At 43.9% G+C, this 19,748-nt stretch overlaps 1 protein-coding gene across 1 annotated transcript in view; it reads left to right on the plus strand.

The window, feature by feature from the left end:
* The window catches only part of PI4K2A (phosphatidylinositol 4-kinase type 2 alpha), a 35,001-nt gene extending 15,468 nt beyond the window's left edge, over positions 1 to 19,533 (plus strand). Inside the window, exons 3-9 of the mRNA XM_054435464.1 lie at positions 144 to 275; positions 679 to 832; positions 6,402 to 6,463; positions 8,378 to 8,477; positions 9,936 to 10,069; positions 10,559 to 10,618; positions 17,066 to 19,533. Coding sequence (XP_054291439.1) covers positions 144 to 275; positions 679 to 832; positions 6,402 to 6,463; positions 8,378 to 8,477; positions 9,936 to 10,069; positions 10,559 to 10,618; positions 17,066 to 17,227 — 804 coding nt within the window. The 3' untranslated portion in view covers positions 17,228 to 19,533. The remainder of the gene's footprint in view (positions 1 to 143; positions 276 to 678; positions 833 to 6,401; positions 6,464 to 8,377; positions 8,478 to 9,935; positions 10,070 to 10,558; positions 10,619 to 17,065) is intronic.
* The last annotated feature ends 215 nt before the right edge of the window (positions 19,534 to 19,748 follow it).

Raw genomic sequence — 19,748 nt, forward strand, 5'->3', positions numbered from 1 at the left:
GCTGGGAAAGCTGATAAATGTATTCTTTCTGTGCCCTGGAAGAGGAATAGTATTTGTGAACATCAAGCTATTTATGCTCTGCCATAGTCTTCTGGTTCCTTAAACTTGACTCTAACCTTAGTATCTCTTCTCTTTCACTGTAGGTAGTATACCTGGCCAGTGAGACCTTCAACTATAGTGCCATTGACCGAGTGAAGTCCAGGGGCAAGCGGCTTGCACTAGAGAAAGTGCCAAAAGTTGGACAGCGGTTTAACCGCATCGGGCTACCACCAAAGGTATAGATGCACCTCTGGCTTATCAAGGATCATGATTTATAGTGACATAGTCATCCAATGGTGAAGCAAGGTGCCTACAACTCAAATATGGGCACTTGAATAACCTGCCCTGAGGATCCTGTCTTCCTCATTTCTGTCAAGTGGCTAAGGTTTGAAAAGTTGAGACCTAACTTTTCACTTTACTCCTCTGGTTCATTTGGATAGGTTCTTTAATTTGGATGGATGATCACTGTTACATCTCTTTTCTCCTGTACTTGCAAGAAATGAGGAAGTAAAGATCTTGAAAAGTTTTCCTTCTCTGATAGAAACTCCATAGGGCCTTAATGGGTATCTGGCATATACTCCAAAGGTCTTTGGATTTGGGCAGTAGGGAAAAACCTTTGTTCCTTCCTCTTGGTTCCAGGTTGGTTCATTCCAGCTCTTTGTTGAAGGCTACAAAGATGCAGACTATTGGCTGCGGCGTTTTGAAGCAGAACCTCTTCCTGAGAACACTAACCGGCAACTACTGCTCCAGTTTGAGCGGTTGGTGGTGCTGGATTACATCATCCGCAACACTGGTGAGCAGCTGCAGGTGGTCCCATGCCCTGTGCCAGACTGTGTTGAGGCATGGGGAGGCCTGGAGGCTTGCAGGGCTTGGGAGTCAGAGTGCCTTGTCCAGACACATCATGTGTAGTTTTCAGAAGTGGTGAGGCCTGGAGTTAGTATTTGCATTTTATCTTACACGCTTTCCTGGTTCCAGACAGAAGACGCTTAGCTCTTCCAAAGCACTGTGAAGAGTACTCTTATCCTTGATCCCTAGTCATTCTTGTAGCCTCAACACCTGTAACAGGACAGTTTTGTCTTCCTCTAACTTCTTGAGGTAGATGTTTAGATCATTGATATTTAAAAAAAATTTTTTTCAGTGCAATTTAAATTCAACTAACCTGGTAAAATGTACATGTATTGAGGACAAAAGTCTTTAAATTCAAGCTGGATGCAGTGGCTCATGCCTGTACTCCCAGCGCTTTGGGAGGCCAAGGTGGATGGATCATTTGAGGCCAGGAGTTCCAGACCAGCCTGGCCAACATGGTGAAACCCTGTCTCTACTAAAAATACAAAAATTAGCCGGGTGTGGTGGCACGCACCTGTAGTCCCAGCTATTCAGGAGGCTGAGGTGGGAGAATCGCTTGAACCTGGGAGGCGGAGGTTGCAGTGAGTCAGAATTGTACTACTGCACTCTAACCTGGGTGACAGAGCAAGACTCTGTTTCCAAAAAAAAAAAAAAAGTCTTTAAATTCACCTTATTGGAGCTATATTTTGTCTGATATTTTAATCATAGTAAAATGCATGTAACATAAAATTTATTATCTTAACCATTTTAAAGTAGTATGAAATACATTCATATTGTTGTGCAGCTGTCACCTAGGCTGGAGTGCAATGGCGTGATCTCAGCTCACTGCAACCCCTGCCTCCTGGGTTCAAGTGATTCTCCCACCTCAGCCTTCCAAGTAGCTGGGATTACAGACACCCACCATCATGCCTGGCTAATTTTTGTGTTTTTATAGAGATGGGGTTTCACCATGTTGGCCAGGCTGGTCTTGAACTGACCTCAGATGATCCACCCATCTCAGTGTCCCAAAGTGCTGGGATTACAGGTGTGAGCCACCATGCCCAGCCTCCAGAACTCTTTTCATCTTGTAAAACTGAAGCTCTATACTCATTAAACAGTAACTCTTCATTCCCCCTCCCCATTTCCCTGGCAACAATCATTCTGTTTTCTGTTTCTATGATTTTGACTACTCTAAGTACCTCATATAAGTGGAATAGTACAGTATTTGTCTTTTGGTGATTCGCTTATTCACTTAGCATAACGTTCTCAAGGTACATCTTTGATGTAGTATATATCAGAATTTCCTTTTTAAGGATAAATACTGATCCATTTTATGTATATACCACATTTTGTCTATCCATTTATCTTTCAGTGAACACTTGGGTTCCTTCTGCATTTTAGCTATTATGAACAATGCTACTATGAACATGGGTGTACAAATATCTCTTCAAGACCCTGCTTTCAGTTTTTTTGAGTATATATCCAGAAGTGGAATTACTGGATCATATATGGTAATTCTATTTTTAATTTTTTGAGGAACCACCATACTGTTTTCCACAGCAGCTGTGCCATTTTACATTCCCACCAAGAGCACACGAGGGTTCCTTCCAATTTCTCGCCAGCACTTACTGTTTTCTGTTTTTTTCTTTTCATATTTAATCTGCATTCTGCTGAATGTTTTCTGTTGTTTTGATAGTAACCATCCTAATGGGTGTAAGATGTTATCTTATAGTTTTGATTTGCATTTCCTTAATGATTAGTGATGTTAAGCATCTTCTTATGTGCTGATTGGCCAATCATATATCTTCTTTGGAGTTGTCTATTTAAGTCCTTTGCCTATTTTTGAATTTTTTTTTTTGGTTGTTATTGTTGAGTTCTCTATACATTTGTTTAAAGTTTTCTGTATATCTGGCTATTAATCCCATATCAGATATATAATTTGCAAATATTTTCTCTCAATCTGTTGCCTTTAGTTTTATTTTTTAAAGAGACAGAGTTATGCTCTATTGTCCAGGCTGAAGAGCAGTGGCACAATCATAGCTCACTACAGCCTCGGACTCCTGGGCTCAAGTGATCTTCCTACCTCTGCCACCCGAGTAGCTGGGACTACAGGTGTGAGGACCACGCCTGGCTAGTTTTTAAATTCTTTGTAGAGACAAGGTCTCAATGCATTGCCCAGACTGGTCTCGAATTCCTGGGCTCAAGCAATCCTCCTACCTCAGCCTCTCAAAGTGCTGGGATTACAGGTGTGAACGACTGCGCCTGGCTTGCAACTGATTTTTTTGTGGATTGATTTTATATGCTGCTACTTTGCTGAATTATTAGTTCTAGTAGTTTTTTTTTTGTGTGGAAATTTTAGGGTTATGCACATACACAATCATATCTATGAACAGACATAATTTTCCCTCTTTTTTTTTTCCAATTTGGATGCTTTTTATTTCTTTTTTCCTGCTTCAGTGCTCTAAGACTTCCAGTACTATGTTGAATAGAAGTAAAAGCAGGCATCTTTTCACTGTTCTTGATTTTAGAGGAAAACCTTGCAGTCTTTCACCATTATGATGTTAGGGTCCTTTTTGCCCACCTTGACACGCTCAAGCTATTTGCAAGCTGCTCCTGCAACTTGTGCACATCTGGCTGCCATGTGGCTGAAGGGTGGGGGATGGGTAGCTGCTTGTGGGGCTAAGAGCCAAAATTGAATGAAATTAACCACAATTTACTGTCCAGGCTTTTCCCTGCAAGTTGCAGGCCCTCCATAGACTCCAGAGCTCCAAAATAATTACATCAGACAGATTTTTGCCACTACAATTGTTGTCCACGTGGGGAGACAGATTTCTGTTGTTTCCTACTCCACCATCTTCCCAGAATCCTCTCTAAGAGTATTGATTTTTACCTTTTCTCCTTTCCCTTCCTTTTCTTTTCTTTTTTTTTTTTTTGAGACGGAGTCTCGCTCTGTCGCCCAGGCTGGATTGCAGTGGCGTGATCTTGGCTCACTGCAACCTCCACTTCCCAGGTTCAAGTGATTCTCCTGCCTCAGCCTCCCGAGTAGCTGGGACTACAGGTGCGTGCCACCACGCCCGGCTAATTTTCGTATTTTTAGTAGAGACAGGGTTTCACCATATTGGTCAGGCTGGTCTTGAACTCCTGACCTTGTGATCTGCCCACCTTGGCCTCCCAAAGTGCTAGGATTACAGGTGTGAGCCATCGAGCCCGGCCTCTTCTTTTCTAATATATGCACTTCAGACTGTAATTTCATCTTAAGCATAGTTTAGGTGTATCTTACAAGTGTTTTTTTTCACTGTAATCAATCATTATAAAATACACTGAAAATTTTTTTTATCCTCTCAGTTTATAGATGGAGGCTATATTTTCTAATTTTCATTGTTCATTTCTTCTCTGACCCATAGTTTACTTAAAATAATTTTTCAGCTGGTTAGTAGGAAAATTTTAAAATACACAAAAGTAGAGAGACTGGTATAATAAACCCCGTGTACTTGTTACCATCTTCAACAGTTATTATGTAAGGTCTCACTTCCTGCTACCCCCATCCCTGCTGGATTTTTTTTTTTTTTTTTCAACTAAGGCTTTGACTGGAACTGCTGGATTTTTTTTATTTTTATTTTTATTTTATTTTTTTTGGAGACGAGTCTCACTCTGTCGCCCAGGCTGGAGTGCAGTGGCCCAATCTCGGCTCACTGCAAGCTCTGCCTCCCAGGTTCACACCATTCTCCTACCTCAGCCTCCTGAGTAGCTGGGACTACAGGCGCCCGCCACCAAGCCCGGCTAATTTTTTGTATTTTTAGTAGAGACGAGGTTTCACCATGTTAGCCAGGATGGTCTCGATCTCCTGACCTCGTGATCTGCCTACCTTGGCCTCCCAAAGTGCTGGGATTACAGGCGTAAGCCACCGCACCCGGCCACTGCTGGATTATTTTAAAGCAAATCTAAGACATCATTTTATAGCATCCATAGATACCTCCATATGTTCTTGAAGAGATAAAGACTTTTTTTTTTTCAGTATAATCAGTATTTAATGTCCCATCAGTGTTCAGATTACCCCAGTTGTCTCATAAAAAAATGATTTTTATAGTTGGCTTGTTGAAATTATGATATAAAGGTCCACATATTACATTTGGTTAATATCTTTCTTTTCTGTTTTTTTTGGAGATGGGATCTCACTATGTTGCCCAGGCTGGTCTTAAACTCCTGGGCTCAAGCAGTCCTCCCACCTCAGCCTCCCAAAGTGCTGAGATTACAGGCATGAGCCACTGTGACTGGCCAGGTTAATATGTTTCTTAAATGTCTTCAATTTAGGGAAACTTTCACATCTTTTTTTCCCCTTGCCTTTTATTTGTTGAAGAAACTGGATATTTGCCCTATAGAAGTTCCACATTGTGGATTTGGCATCCTCCATTCTCTGTGTTTCCTGTAAATTTACTGCTTGAGTTTAAAGGCTTGATCAAATTCAGGTTTGATTTTTTTTTTTTTTTTTTTGGAGGCAGGGTCTCACTCTGTTGCCCATGCTAGAGTGCAGTGGTATGATCATAGCTCATTGCAGCAGCCTCCAACACTTGGCTCAAGCTATCCTGCCTCAGCCTCCCAAGTAGCTGGGACTATAGGCACGTACTACCACACCTGGCTAATCTTATTTACAATTTGTTTAGACATGGGGTCTTGCTATTTTGCCCAGGCTGGTCTTGAACTCCTGGCCTCAAGTGATTCTCTGCCTCCTCAGCCTTCCAAAATGCTGGGATTTCAGGTACAGCCTCTGCTGATATTCTTAATCTTGACTTTTATCTTTTTAAACATATTAAGGATTTTGTTGTGAACATTTTAAAGTCTGTATATTTTTATTGTTTGGAGCCTCTACAGATCTGTTTTAATTTTCAGTTGTTTCTCTTTGTTTTTATTCCTGTCATCTTGTTTCTTTGTGTACCTGGTTGTTTTTCATTGTCAAATACTGCCTATCAGAAATCGTAGAGCTGTATGAAGGCCTGAGATGTCATTGTAAATCCTGTCTGGAGGAAGATTTCTTTTGGCAAGCATCTAGGGCACTAGCAATCCAGTATCACTTTAATTTCAGGTGTTGAGGGGAGCTTAGTGTATTTCCAAAGTGTAGTGCTTCAGGTCTTAACCCAAAGCATAGATGATATACGAGGGTCCCTTACCCCTGATCAGTCACTGGATTATAGTTTTTGTCTCTCTATCTAGCTCCACAAGGCTCTTATAATTGTTCTACCTCTCAAGCTCTTAGCCAGCTCTTTCCAAATTGGCAGGTGCTCTAGGGGAAAAGAAGCCACAGTGCTGGGTTCCACTTCCTCCCATGGATTTCCTTTCTTTCCCGTATCTTCACTCTTAAATTCTTTGTGGTCTTGTTAAAATCTCCAGTACCTTAAAAGAGATCTAAAAATATTTTATCCAGCATTTGTAGTCATTCTCAGTAGAAGGGTTAGTCCGAGTGTCCAGAATACCTAGTCCACCATTACAAAAATTGAAAATCATCCCCCCTTTTTCTGCTAACTTTATATTTCTGTTCACAGATCGAGGCAATGACAACTGGCTGATTAAATATGACTGTCCAATGGATAGTTCTAGCTCTCGGGTAAGAGACTGAGATAAATCTTAAAGAGAATGAAGAGTATTTGCATAATATAGAAACACATAAAATGGTCAGAGATGTAGTTCATACAAGTTCAGAAGAATCGGGGGTCGCATATGTTTAAAATTAATAGGTTAATATTTGGTATAGTTTTTCTCAATATGTGTTTCAAGGACATCCTACTGACACATGTTAATAGGAATAGCATGAAGAAAGGGTCAAGTAAATTTGGAACATATTATGTACTCTGTTCCTTTCTTTGAGCTTCATATTGCACAGTAGCATAGTAAAGGTCTGAGAAGTACTACGTTAAACAAGCCTATTTAAATTTGATTTCTACCCTTTTTAAACCATGAGCCACTTTTCTCACAACAGACCGCAAGTCCACAAAACATAAGTTTAGAAAAAGCTGCTCCTGTAACTTTCTTTCCTTTCTCATTCCTTTCATCCTCCACCATACTTCTCTATCACTGTTCAGTCTGCATGTTTTACAAAATTAGCAGAAGGCTGCCTGGGGCAGAGTGAGATTGGTTTTATTTCTTTTTTCTTTTTTTCTTTTTTTTAAGAAACAGGGTTGGCCGGGCATGGTGACTCACGCCTGTAATCCCAGCACTTTGGGAGGCCGAGGTGGGAGGATCACCTGAGGTCAGGAGTTCCAGCCTGGCCAACATGGTGAAACCCCATCTCTACTAAAAATACAAAAATTAGCCAGGCATGATGGTGGGAGCTTGTATTCCTAGCTACTCGGGAGGCTGAGACTCGAGAATGGCTTGAACCGGGGAGGCAGAGGTTGCAGTGAGCCAAGATCACGCCATTACATTCCAGCCCAGACGACAGAGCAAGACTCTGTCTCAAAAATTTAAAAAAAAAAAAAAAAAAAGAGACAGGGTCTTGCTCTGTTGCACAGGCTGGAGTGCAGTGGTGCTATCCTAGCTCACAGCAGCCTTGGACTCCTGGGCTCAAAGCAGTCCTCTTACCTCAGCCTCCTGAGTAGCTGGGACTACAGGCGCAAAAGTTGTTTAATTTTTTGTAGAGATGAGGTCTTGCTACGTTGCCCAGGGTGGGGTTTTTATTCCTTATAACTTTTTTACTTTCTCTAATAGTGGCTCTCAAATTTTGTGCCTGAATCTTCTGAAGAGTTATTTAAAATAGTACAGAGATTCTTCAGGCCTTTCCCTTAGAAATTGATTGATTCATCAGGTCTGGAGTAAAACTCAGGATTCTGCACATTTAATAAGGTATCTCAGGGGATTCAGATTCAGGCATCCTGGAACCACAGTTCTTGTTCCTGTGATGGCACCCATGAACCTGAAGCATGGAGCCACATAGTGATTGTCTCTGACATGGGCTGTCACAGGTGACATGCCCACTCTTTACATTCATCTCTTGTCCTTTTCCTTTTCATGCACCACTGAAGCAGGAGAACAGACTCCCTTGTGCAAGAGCAGCCAGATGTTATCTTCCGAGGCTCTGTTTTCTTGCTGGAAAATGTAGTTGTCACCAGTGAAGTAACATCTGAGTCAAGGTCCACACAAAAGGACCTTGGCCAACTGATATGGATTTTATTTCTTCTGTTCTGCTTTCAGGATTCTCATTTTCTTTCCCTAGGAGGAATGGCTTATAGTTATCTTTATTATTGTCATTATCCTTCTTACCAATGACTGTAGCAACTCTTGGGGAAGTGTACCTTTTCTAAGATAAGAACAGGACTCTTGAACTTTGAACAAGAGCCAGGTCAGAGGCATCAAAATGTGCTAAGTTCATATAACAACATGGAAGCCAGTTCAGAGAGTAGCTCAAGATAAGTTCAATAAGAATTGTTCTCTTGAGGGAATTGGGATGAGTTGCTTTGCCACTAATTGGAAGGGCCTGAGGGAGATGGGTTTCCTTAGTCATTAGTCTTTCCTTGCTCTTCAGGACACAGACTGGGTGGTGGTGAAGGAGCCTGTTATCAAGGTAGCTGCCATAGACAATGGGCTGGCCTTCCCACTGAAGCATCCTGACTCCTGGAGGGCATGTAAGTCTCAAGACAATGGTGGTCTGGCTCTTCCCTTGCTCAGTATATTTTCTCACTGTGCAGTGGAGATGATGTCTCTATCAGGATTATTCTAAAAATTAATGAAATAATGCAGTTCAAGCACTTTAACACAATGGCTGGCATATGGCAACTATTTCATAATGTAAGCTGTTTTTCTAATTTTTGTCTTCTATGATTCCCATTACAAGCATAAAGCTGATTAGAAATTAGAAGCATAAAGATGAGTTTTCTCATTGTCTCTTTGCGTTCTTCTCGTTCTTTCTGAGGACTGTCTTTTTTTTTTTTAATTTTTTGGAAATGGAATTTCCCTCTTGTTGCCCAGGCTGGAGTGCAATGGTGCAATCTGGGCCCACTGCAACCTCCACCTCCCGGGTTCAAGCGATTCTCCTGCCTCAACCTCCCAAGTAGCTGGGATTACAGGCATGCGCCACTACGCCCGGCTAATTTTGTATTTTTAGTAGAAACGGGGTTTCACCACGTTGGCCAGGCTGTTCTCGAACTCCTGACTTCAGGTGATCTGCCTGCCTCAGCCTCCCAAAATGCTGGGATTACAGGTGTGAGCCACTGCGCCTGGCCGAGGGCTATTTATTTTTTATTTATTTATTTTTTTTGAGACGGAGTCTTGCTCTGTCGCCCAGGCTGGAGTGCAGTGGCGTGATCTTTGCTCACTGCAACCTCCACCTCCTGGGTTCACACCATTCTCCTGCCTCAGCCTCCCGAGTAGCTGGGACTACAGGCGCCTGCCACCATGCCCAGCTAATTTTTGTATTTTTAGTAGAGACAGGGTTTCAGTCTGTTAGCCAGGATGAGCTCAATCTCTTGACCTTGTGATCCACCCGCCTCGGCCTCCCAAAGTGCTGGGATTACAGGCATGAGGCAGCGCGCCCGCCCTTTTTAAATTTTTTAATTTGTTGTTTTATTGTTTTAGTGTATATTTCCTGAAATATCTTTTTTTTTTCTGTTATCTGAGGACTGTCTTTCCATAATTTATTCTAATTGTGCCTCTAAATATAAGCTGCCTATCAGTGTTCTGTCTTCCTTGTTCCATCTCCTACCCTGTTGTAACTGAGAAGCTTCTGGAAAGGAGGAGAAATAAACATAGGGAGTCAGTAGCCCCTTTTGCAGCATTAGTCTTCTTTTTCAGAAGGACCATCTCAGTGTCTCAGTGGCAAGTAGTTGCTTCTAGACCTTGCATCTTGGAAGGTCACGTAATGTCTGAGAAAGAGCTCTGACATTAGGCAGCCCTGGGTTTGAACCCTGGTTCCTCTACTGACTAGCTGTGTAACCTTTACAGTTAAGAGCACTTGTAAGTTTTTGTTTCTGTTGTATATCAGGGAAGAGGGGTTCTCCTTTAGAAAGTGCCTTGACCAGTAGAGGACACAGATAAGCAGGGACTTTTCCAACACCAGCTTTGCCTTTGGCTTTTCCTCTTTTCAGATCCTTTTTACTGGGCCTGGTTGCCCCAGGCGAAAGTCCCATTTTCTCAGGAGATCAAAGATCTGATCCTTCCAAAGATATCGGACCCTAACTTCGTCAAGGACTTGGAAGAGGACCTATATGAACTCTTCAAGGTTAGCCCTGGGAACCTCAGCCCTATTATCATATGGAAGAAGGAATTTTTAATGGTTTTTTTAATTGGTCCTGACAAAAGCCAAGAGGAAATGGCTAACACCTTTCTGACTTGAGTCAGCCAATGAATAGCAAGATTTCCACATGTGGACAGCAGGACCTGGTTTGGATGGGTTTGAGAGAAATGGGCAGGGGTGAGAAATCACACTGATGTGTCTCTCCTGTGCATCATGTGGCTGCAATGTATCTGCAGGGCTTTCATTTTAATATGGAGCACTGGAGCCTAGAGTTTGAGATGTAGAGAAAGATATTGACTTGTTTTCTGTTTCCTCATCTGTAAAGCAGGGAGTTCTTGTGGGAGTAGTTGACTTCACAAAGCTGCAGAAACCTTATGCAGGTTTTCCTTATTAGAAAGTTTCTAACTGGGGGAGAAAATGGGTTCCTGTGAGGCATTCACACAGGTTCCATCTCCTTCTGGTCTTCTTTTGCAGAAAGATCCTGGTTTCGACAGGGGCCAGTTCCATAAGCAGATTGCTGTCATGCGGGGCCAGGTAAGCCTGGGACATCCTCCCAGTATCTTTGGCGTCTCTCTGGGAGTGTTGTGTGCTCAGGTTGAGCAAATGTTTGAAGCTTGTGTTTTACACCCTTTTTTTTTTTTTTTTGAGACCGAGTCTCACTCTGTCACCCAGGCTAAAGTGCAGTGGCATGATCTCCGCTCACTGCAACCTCCGCCTCCCAGGTTCAAGCAATTCTTGTGCCTCAGCCTCCCAAGTAGCTAGGATTACAGGCGCAAGTCACAACGCCTGGCTAATTTTTGCATTTGTAGTAGAGACGGAGTTTTACCATGTTGGCCAGGCTGGTCTCGAACTCCTGACCTCAAGTGATGCACCTGCCTCCGCCTCCCAGAGTACTGGGATTACAGGCGTGAGGCACCATGCCCGGCCGTGTTTTACACCTTTTTTTAGTCTGTTATATACATTATTTTTGGCTCTACCTTAATATCTAGGAGAGGAAAGGTGGCCCTCCCAGTTCTCCCACCTCTTCCCTGGTATCCAGTGCTCAATGAAGCACTTAGTGTGCACTTATCTCTATGCTAGTTGCTAGGTAATTCATTGGTAATTAAACTAATGCTCTCTGTCCTAGAGTTGCTCAAGGCAGGCTGTATGTTTTGGTGGTTAAGATCTGGGCCCTGAAGCCAGACTGCTTCACTACTTGGAAGCTCTGTGGCCTGGGGCAAAAGCCTCTGTTTTCTTGTTCATAAAACAGGATAGTAATAATACATTGCACATTTGGCTGGAGGATTTCACGAGATAATGCTTATCAAGCGTTTAATAAAAAGAGTACTGGGCACATGAAGCACTCAGATATTGATTATGGTTATAATTTTGTTGTTATAGGTACAAGTTACATTATTCCTTCTCCTTCCACTTCACCTTCAAAAGGAGCTAAGGAAACCAAGGGGATTGTTGATCTTCCAAAGCATAGTAAAGAAATGCTTGAAAAATGGTTTGAAAACTCTGTAGGCTACTGGTATTATGCTTATCACTTTGAAGTCTTCTTAAAGAGAGTTGGGATGACCTAGTGGTTAAGGGTACAAACTGTGGTCACAGTGCCTGGGTTTTTGAAGCCTGGCTCTGCCATTTACTACCTGTGAGATTTTGGGCAAGTTACTTAATCTCTCCTTCCCTTAGTTTCCTCATGTTTAATGTGGGATCAATAATAGTAGCTGAGACCGGGCATGGTGGCTCACACCTGTAATCCCAGCACTTTGAGAGGCTGAGGTGGGCAGATCACTTGAGCTAAGGAGTTGGAGACCAGCCTGGGCAACATGGTGAAACCCCATCTCTACAAAAAATATAAAAATTAGCCGTGTGTGGTGGCGCATGCCTGTAATCCCAGCTACTCAGGAGGCTGAGGTGGGAGGATTGCTTGGGCCTGGGAGGTCTGGGTTGCAGTGAGCTGAGATAGTACCACTGCACTCCAGTCTGGGGGACAGAGTGAGAACCTGTCTCAAGATAATAATAGTGGTACCCGCCTTACAGAATTATTATGAGATAAATGATTTGCAACAGTTACAGTAGTACCTGGTATATTGAAATACTCAATTTGTAGTATTAATAGCTGTTAGGATTATGATTTTTGTACACAGAAAATTCAGCTTCTTCCATCTTTAAAGGGCAAGAGGATCTTCTCAGCCTTAATTCTGCATTTACTTCTTCCTGCCGTTTATCTAAAGACCACTGATGACAGCACCTCCTGGGTTTGCTGAGCCCATTTTTCCCTAGAAGTGGGTTGGACAGAGGTTTTTTTTTTATTTTGAGACAGAGTCTCGCTCTGTCACCCAGGCTGGAGTGCAGTTGTGCGATCTTGGCTTACTGCAACCTTCACCTCCCAGGTTCAAGTGATTCTCCTGCCTCAGCCTCCCAAGTAGCTGGGATTACAGGTGCATGGCACCACATCTGGCTAATTTTTGTATTTTTAGTAGAGATGGGGTTTCACCATGTTGGCCAGGCTGGTCTCAAACTCCTGATCTCAGGTGATCTGCCTGCCTTGGCCTCCCAAAGTGCTGGGATTACAGGAGTGAGCCACTGAGCCTGGCCTGGACAGAGGTTTTAAGAACTACAATTATTGTAGCTGTCTGAATACCAGTAACATGGTATTCCTACATTTCCCAAGTAATGTAAGGGCCCAATTAGGCTGGCAGAATTTTTGGAAACATTAAAAGCCACGTGATAGACTCAGATATTATGGAACTCAGCATAAAGGAATAAACTGGCTTCTCCAGTTGATATAGGCTGCGCCTCTGTCCATATTGCAATGTCTTATCTAATTCCATCCCAGCTCAGTCCCTTGCCAACCCTTCTCCCATTACTCAGATAGAGCCATTATTCAGGGTGGTAGGGGAGGTTGGGGTAGTGCAGTTTTGTTTCTCTCTATCTTGTGCTCCTAATGTCTTCAGAGGAGCTTTTGGTATCTTGTAACCTAGAGTGCCTACTACCTTAGGGTGACCATCCAGCTTCTTCCAACATGCACAGGGCCAGTATATCACTCATGTGCTTACCTGTCTACCATTCACACATCAAAGCAAAATGGTCCTCTGCACTACAGAAATCTGACAAAGCACAGAGAAAAGAGGTCATAACCCTGTCTACATAGCTGAGCCATTATCGCAGGATGGGCTGTAGTACAAGGGCCCTGAGATGTAGGGAAAGAGTGAAGAGGCCCCACAGGGACACAGTCAGGTGATAGAAGTTGTTACTCAATTTAAAGGCTTCTCACCAGGAGTTAAAGAATCTAGGGTCTGAGAGAAAGCCTGTTTAACATTTTCTTTTTCTTTTCTTTTTTTTAAAGACAGGGTCATGCTCTGTCACCTAGGCTGGAGTGCAGTGGCCCAATCGTAGACCACTGCAGCTTTGAACTCCTAGGTTCAAGAAGTCCTCCCCACTCAGCCTCCTGAGTAGCTGGGACCACAGGCATGCACCACCATTTCTGGGTAATTTTTTTTTAAGAGGTGGGGTCTCACTATGTTGCCCAGGCTGGTCTCAAACTCCTGGCCTCAAGCGATCCTCCTGCCTTGGCCTCCCAATGTGCTGAGATTATAGGCATGTGCCACCACATCCAGCCCAACATTTTCAAAGATAGTATTTATTCTTTAGTATTATGTGACTGCTATAATTTTTCTTCAACTTTAAAAAATAATTTTTCTTTTTAAATTCTTTATTCTCCTTTCTTTTTAGTCCTGGTTCCAGGCTTATCTTCAGCTTTTTAATTTGGAAATTTTCAAATCTCAGTAAAGTTGAAAGAATGGGATCTTCTAGATTCTAAAGTTGTTATATTTAGCCAGATTTATCTCATATGTCTACGTATTATCCATTGATGTATCTGAATAATATCTATTTAATTTCTCTCTCTCCCTAGGTAGATTTTCTTTTTTGCCAAATCTTTTGAAAATAAGTAGTAGACAATTTGACATGTTTACCCCAGATACTCCCACAATCTCCTTTCAGTTCTTCACCCCGATGTTGTGCTTAAGACTATTTGGAACAGTATAGGATGCTGGCAAGTACCAAAACAATTAAGCAAAAAAGAAATTTGTTACCGACAGGGTAACAAATGACCCCTGTTGCAGGTGTATCTCTGCCCCTTTATAGGCAGCAGTTGTGTAAGAGGATATTTGTGGCTTGAGGGCTGTGTGTCTGTGTGATTTCAGGGTGCAGCCTAGCTTACCCCCGCATGTTCTGTGACCTGGCCATGAAATCTTCAACATCTAGTGTTTTAAAGAAGATAGGGCCAGGCGTGGTGGCTCATGCCTGTAATCCGAGCACTTTGGGAGACCAAGGCGGGTGGATCACCTGAGATTGGGAGTTCGAGACCAGCCTGACCAACATGGAGAAACCCCATCTCTACTAAAAATACAAAATTAGCTGGGTGTGGTGGTGCATGCCTGTAATCCCAGCTACTCGGGAGGCTGAGGCAGGAGAATCGCTTGAACCTGGGAGGTGAAGGTTGCTGTGAGCCGAGATTGTGCCATTGCACTCCAGCCTGGGCAAGAAGAGTGAAACTCTGTCTCAGAAAAAAAAAAGAGAGAGAGAGAAGATAGGACACCTTCAGCTTTTGTACTCTCCTACCAGAGAAGATAAATGGTGGTGATACTAATTTTGACAAAGAGGAGAAACTGTGTCCTCATGGACACATAACTGAAATACCTGTAAAATACTGACAAAAGATGGTGAGGACTGGACTCAGTGGCTCATGCCTGTTATCCCAACACTTTGGGAGGCCAAATTGGGAGGGTCATTTGAGTCCAGAAGTTGGAGGGTGCAGTGAGTTATAAATGTGTCACTGTACTCCAGCTTGGGTGACAGAGTGAGACCCTGTCTCAGAAAAGAAAAAAAAAAATTAGGGGAAACTGGGCAAATGCTATATAGGAACTCTCTGTACTATCTGCAACTTTTCTCTAAATTTAAAATTATTCCAAAGTAAAACATTTATTTTAAAAAAAAGATGACGAAGAGATAGTGTTAGAAGGAGAATCCAAATAAAATGTTGGCTTTTTACTTTTTGTTTTTTGTTTTTTTTTTTTGAGATGGAGTCTTGCTCATTCGCTTAGACTGGAGTGCAATGGCACAGTCTCAGCTCACTGAAACCTCCGCCTCCCGGGTTCACGTGATTCTCCTGCCTCAGCCTCCCCAGTAGCTGGGATTATAGGCACTCGCCATCATGCCCAGCTAATTTTTGTATTTTTGTAGAGATGGGGTTTCTCAAAATTTTTGTATTATTGTAGAGACAGGCTGGTCTCAAACTCCTGACCTCAGGTGACCCGCCCACTTCGGCCTCCCAAAGTGCTAGGATTACAGGCATGAGCCACCACGCCGAGCTGGCTTTTTACATTTTACATTTATATCATCTTTGTAGGAAAATCATAAAATAGGGATGAACAACAATAAATAATTAAAACCACCTATAATTTCTTTCTTTTTTTTTTTTTTTTTTTTGAGATGGAGTCTCGCTCTCTTGCCAGGCTAGAGTGCAGTGGCACAGTCTTGGCGCACTGCAACCTCCACCTCCTGGGTTCAAGCGATTCTCCTGCCTCAGCCTCCCAAGTAGCTGGGATTACAGGCATGCGCCACCATGCCTGGCTAAATTTTGTATTTTTAGTAGATATGGGGTTTTACCATGTTGGCCAGGCTGGACTTGAACTCCTGACCTTGTGATCTGCCCACCTCGGCCTCCCAAAGTGCTGGGATTATAGACGTGAGCCACCATGCCCGGACCAAAACCACCTATAATTTCTTGAGACCCAGAGATGACCACTGCCAACTGCCAGACTTTTTTCTACACTATAGATAGATAGGAAGATAGAATTTAGAAAGTAAAAGTGGGGTCACAATCTAACACTGGTTCCTTTTCTGCTGTCCTTTGCATCTAACACAACATGGTGATTGCTTCTTTGCCAATACATTTATATATATATTTGATAGTTCCCTGGTTAAATTTCTATATATTTTAGGATAATTGTTTCTTATCCCTTAAATTATTAACTAATTTACATCTTTTCACTGTTATAAACAATATTATGTTATATTTTTTTGGAACTAAATGTTTTATGCGTATCCATTAGTGTTTCTTAAAGATGGAATTGCCGAGTCAGAGGATCTGTTCTTTTTTTTTTTTTTTTTTTTTTGAGACAGGGTCTCGCTCTGTTGCCCAGGCTGAGTACGGTGGCATGATCTCAGCTCACTGCAACCTCCACTTCCCAGGTTCAGGCGATTCTTATGCCCAGCCTCCCAAGCAGCTGGGATTACAGGTGTGCACCACCCCACCTGGCTAATTTTTTTGTATTTTTAGTAGATACAGAGTTTCGCCATGTTGGCCAGGTTAGGATCTGTTAATTTTTAAGTGTTTTTTTTTCTTTTTGTTTTTTGAGACGGAGTCTCACTCTGTTGCCCAGGCTGGAGTGCAGTGGCACGATCTTGGCTCACTGCAACCTCCGCCTCCCGGGTTCGAGCTATTCTCCTGCCTCAGCCTCCCCAGTAGTTGGGACTACAGGCGTGTGCCACCACGGTTGGCTAATTTTTTTTGGTATTTTTAGTAGAGACGGGGTTTCGCCATGTTGGCCAGGCTGGTCTGAAACTCCTGACCTCAAGTGATCCACCTGCCTTAGCCTCCCAAAGTGCTGGGATTATAGGTGTGAGCCAGCATGCCTGGCAAGTGTTTATTTTTTTGAATTCTCCCCAACTGAGATGTGCTTTTGTATCTTTACTAACTGGAGGGCAAAAAAATAAAGGATTTGTTTTCATTTGTATTTTTTAAATGATTAGAGAGGTTTCCATTTTCTGTTTTGCTCATTTCTACTTTGGTAAATAGCCTATTTGCATGATTTTCCATTGGTGTTTTTAAAAATTGATTTGTAGGAGTCCTTTCTACTGATCTCCTTTCAGAGGCAGATCTGGAATGCTGAGGCCTCTCCCTCACCCATCTCCTTTTTCCCACTGCAGATCTTAAATCTGACCCAGGCCTTGAAAGACAACAAGAGTCCCCTGCACCTCGTCCAGATGCCACCTGTGATTGTCGAGACAGCCCGTTCCCACCAGCGGTCTTCTAGCGAGTCCTACACACAGAGCTTTCAGAGCCGGAAGCCCTTCTTTTCATGGTGGTAGCTCCAGAGGCAGGCAGAGGAAATATTGTCAGAGACTGGTGGGAGGAAGCCTGGGGAGTGGGGTGCAGGAAAAGCCAGAGAAGCCGGTGGAGAGCAGCACCTTTAAGAGCCCTCTCTCTGCTTGCCAACCAGCTCAGGGCTTTCCACCCACAGGGAGAAGCACAATCAGGAACAGTGAGTGCTCCTCGCCCTTCCGAGTGCGGGGGAGGCTGGAGCTCCATGCACATAGTCCAGATGCCTGGGAAGGAACATCTCCCTTCCAGCATCTGCTGGTGGCAGGCTGGGACAGTCCCTTCCTTCCCTGACACCCTGCTCTATTGCAATTCCCTATTATATTCTGCATCAGAAAAACAAACAAAACAAAAACAACTTTAAATGCTTGTAGCAGAACCCCGGGTCATCTCTTGTCAGAAACCTTTAATCCAGGCCTAAATTTGCATAGACCTGACATTCAGCTGCCTTGCAGTTGCTTCCTCCCATGAGCCAAGGTGGCGTCAGAAGGCAACTGGATGACTCGCAGTACCACAGCACTGGGACAGACAGAAGCCACACCTTTCTTTTGGGTTTTTGCCAAGCCTCCTCCATCTCCAACCAGTGCTGTGCGCTGGCTGCAAGCCTCCAAACAGTTCTCCTGGAAGGGAGGTTTTTGCTTTACCCCCGCCAGCACTTTCGCACACAATCACAGAGAACCTCTCTGCTCTCTGCTGGCCTACAGCTTGTCTCTTTCTCAAGCAGAGGCAGGAAGAGCTAGTCTTAGCATTTATATTTTAATAGGAAGTTGACTCCCAGCATGTAAAAGTGATCCATGCAGACGGAGTGTATGCCGGGAGCTAAGTTGTCTATGGGTGAATGTATCCCACCTTGCTTCCTGAGTCCTTGGTCCCAATCTTCTCATTTGTTCCTGTCGTTTTAAATTTTTTTCCCCCAACTCTTTTGATGTAAGAGTTCAGTTTGTCTTCTGGAGTGGGTCTCTGCAAGGGTTCTGGGATGAGTCTTGGCTTCTAAGAGGACAGGCTATTAGGTTCTTGGACGTTTTTCTGTGTTACCGCTGCTGCTTGGTGGAAGTAACAGGACATGGATTCTGCCTCGTAAGTGGCAGTTTCCCTTTTCTCTCTGACTTGTCCTAGGCCGATTTCTCTATGGCTTCCCTGAGAAAGGTGGGGCCCAAAGGAGAGAGGGCTTCAAACTGTCCCAGGTCCTGCCCAGCTCAGTGTGTATCTTCTTGCTTCCATGTGTCTTTTCCCCTGCTGCCTCACTCCCCACCCCCACTTGCCAGGTGTTTGAGCCATTTCTACACCAAAGCAAAGTACGGCCTCAGGAGGGAGTAAAAAGGGTGCCATCTGTGTCTGGAGGGGCAGCTGTGTTCATGCCCTGTGCTACTGGACATTTCACAATTCTGGCACCTTGCGATTGGTCAGTCAACCTCAGAAAGTAACTATCTTGAAGGTTTGAAAAACAACCAAAGAAAGGGAGTGAAGACTATGGCTGCGTGTCCTCTGCTTGCCCGGCTGCAGAGCAGAGATGTGCAGCCCTCTGGTCAGCTGGTCCAGGCTGGTCCCCGCCGGCCCCCTTCCAGTCCAGCCACCAGGAGCCCACTTGTCCCGGGCTTCCACCTGGCTGACAGGAAGAATTTCTGAGAGCCCGATGTGCATGTCTTGTGGATGAAGGTACAGCTCGCCTGCCTGCCCCAGCCCCAGCCCTGACAATCACATGCAGCTGACTCGGACACTGGCCTTGGGAACAATGTTTGAGAGAACATCTGCCCCTTGACTGTAGGAGCCAGAAGGGGACCCAGGTGTGCATAGCTCTCTGTAGACATTTTTACCCCAAACTGTTGGTAAAGCACCCATCTGGTGCTCAAGAGAGCCTGGGGGTCTAATAGGGAGCCCGGCTGCCTCACCTGGCCACGGCCTCCATGCCAGATCTCCACATTGTCTTGATCCAGACCAGCTCTGTGATCAGAAGGAAATTGGGTCCAATGTAGGAGCGAGCTGGTCCTGGGCCTGGCAGGCAAGAGTATGGGCATCCTTTCCCGGCCTTTCTCCACTCTCCCTCAGGCCTGTGCTCAGGTTGCCTTGAATGTGGACTCTGGAAGAGCCAGGGGCCCAGAATGCCGGGGGAGGCTTCTGGGTGGCACTCGTGGAACACCGTCCCTCTGCCAGCCATAGGCCCTGCCTCCAGTGTCAGGGAATGGAGGCTGGGCTGCGAGAGTGCTGCTGCCCCATGTTGTTCTTCTAATCCACTGTAGAAATTGTACGTAATGTATTTAAATCAACACAAATGTATGAATAACAAATGCAGTTCTGACCTTTTTTGTCCATTTCTTTGGGGGAAGGAAGACAAAGAAGGTAGGAACTGAATTTTGAGGGCAAGGAAACCTGTTTCCACAGAGTTGCTGAGACATGGCTCCTGGGGCTATTTCTCCCTAGTAAAGGATGATCCAGGTCCTCATTTCCAAAGTCCCAATGCTCTGAAAACCAAAAGTATTTTCATAACCCATTTGAAACCAAACCTGACCTGAA

This window comes from Pongo pygmaeus, chromosome 8 (genome assembly GCF_028885625.2).
Source record: "Pongo pygmaeus isolate AG05252 chromosome 8, NHGRI_mPonPyg2-v2.0_pri, whole genome shotgun sequence".
NCBI lineage: Eukaryota > Metazoa > Chordata > Mammalia > Primates > Hominidae > Pongo > Pongo pygmaeus.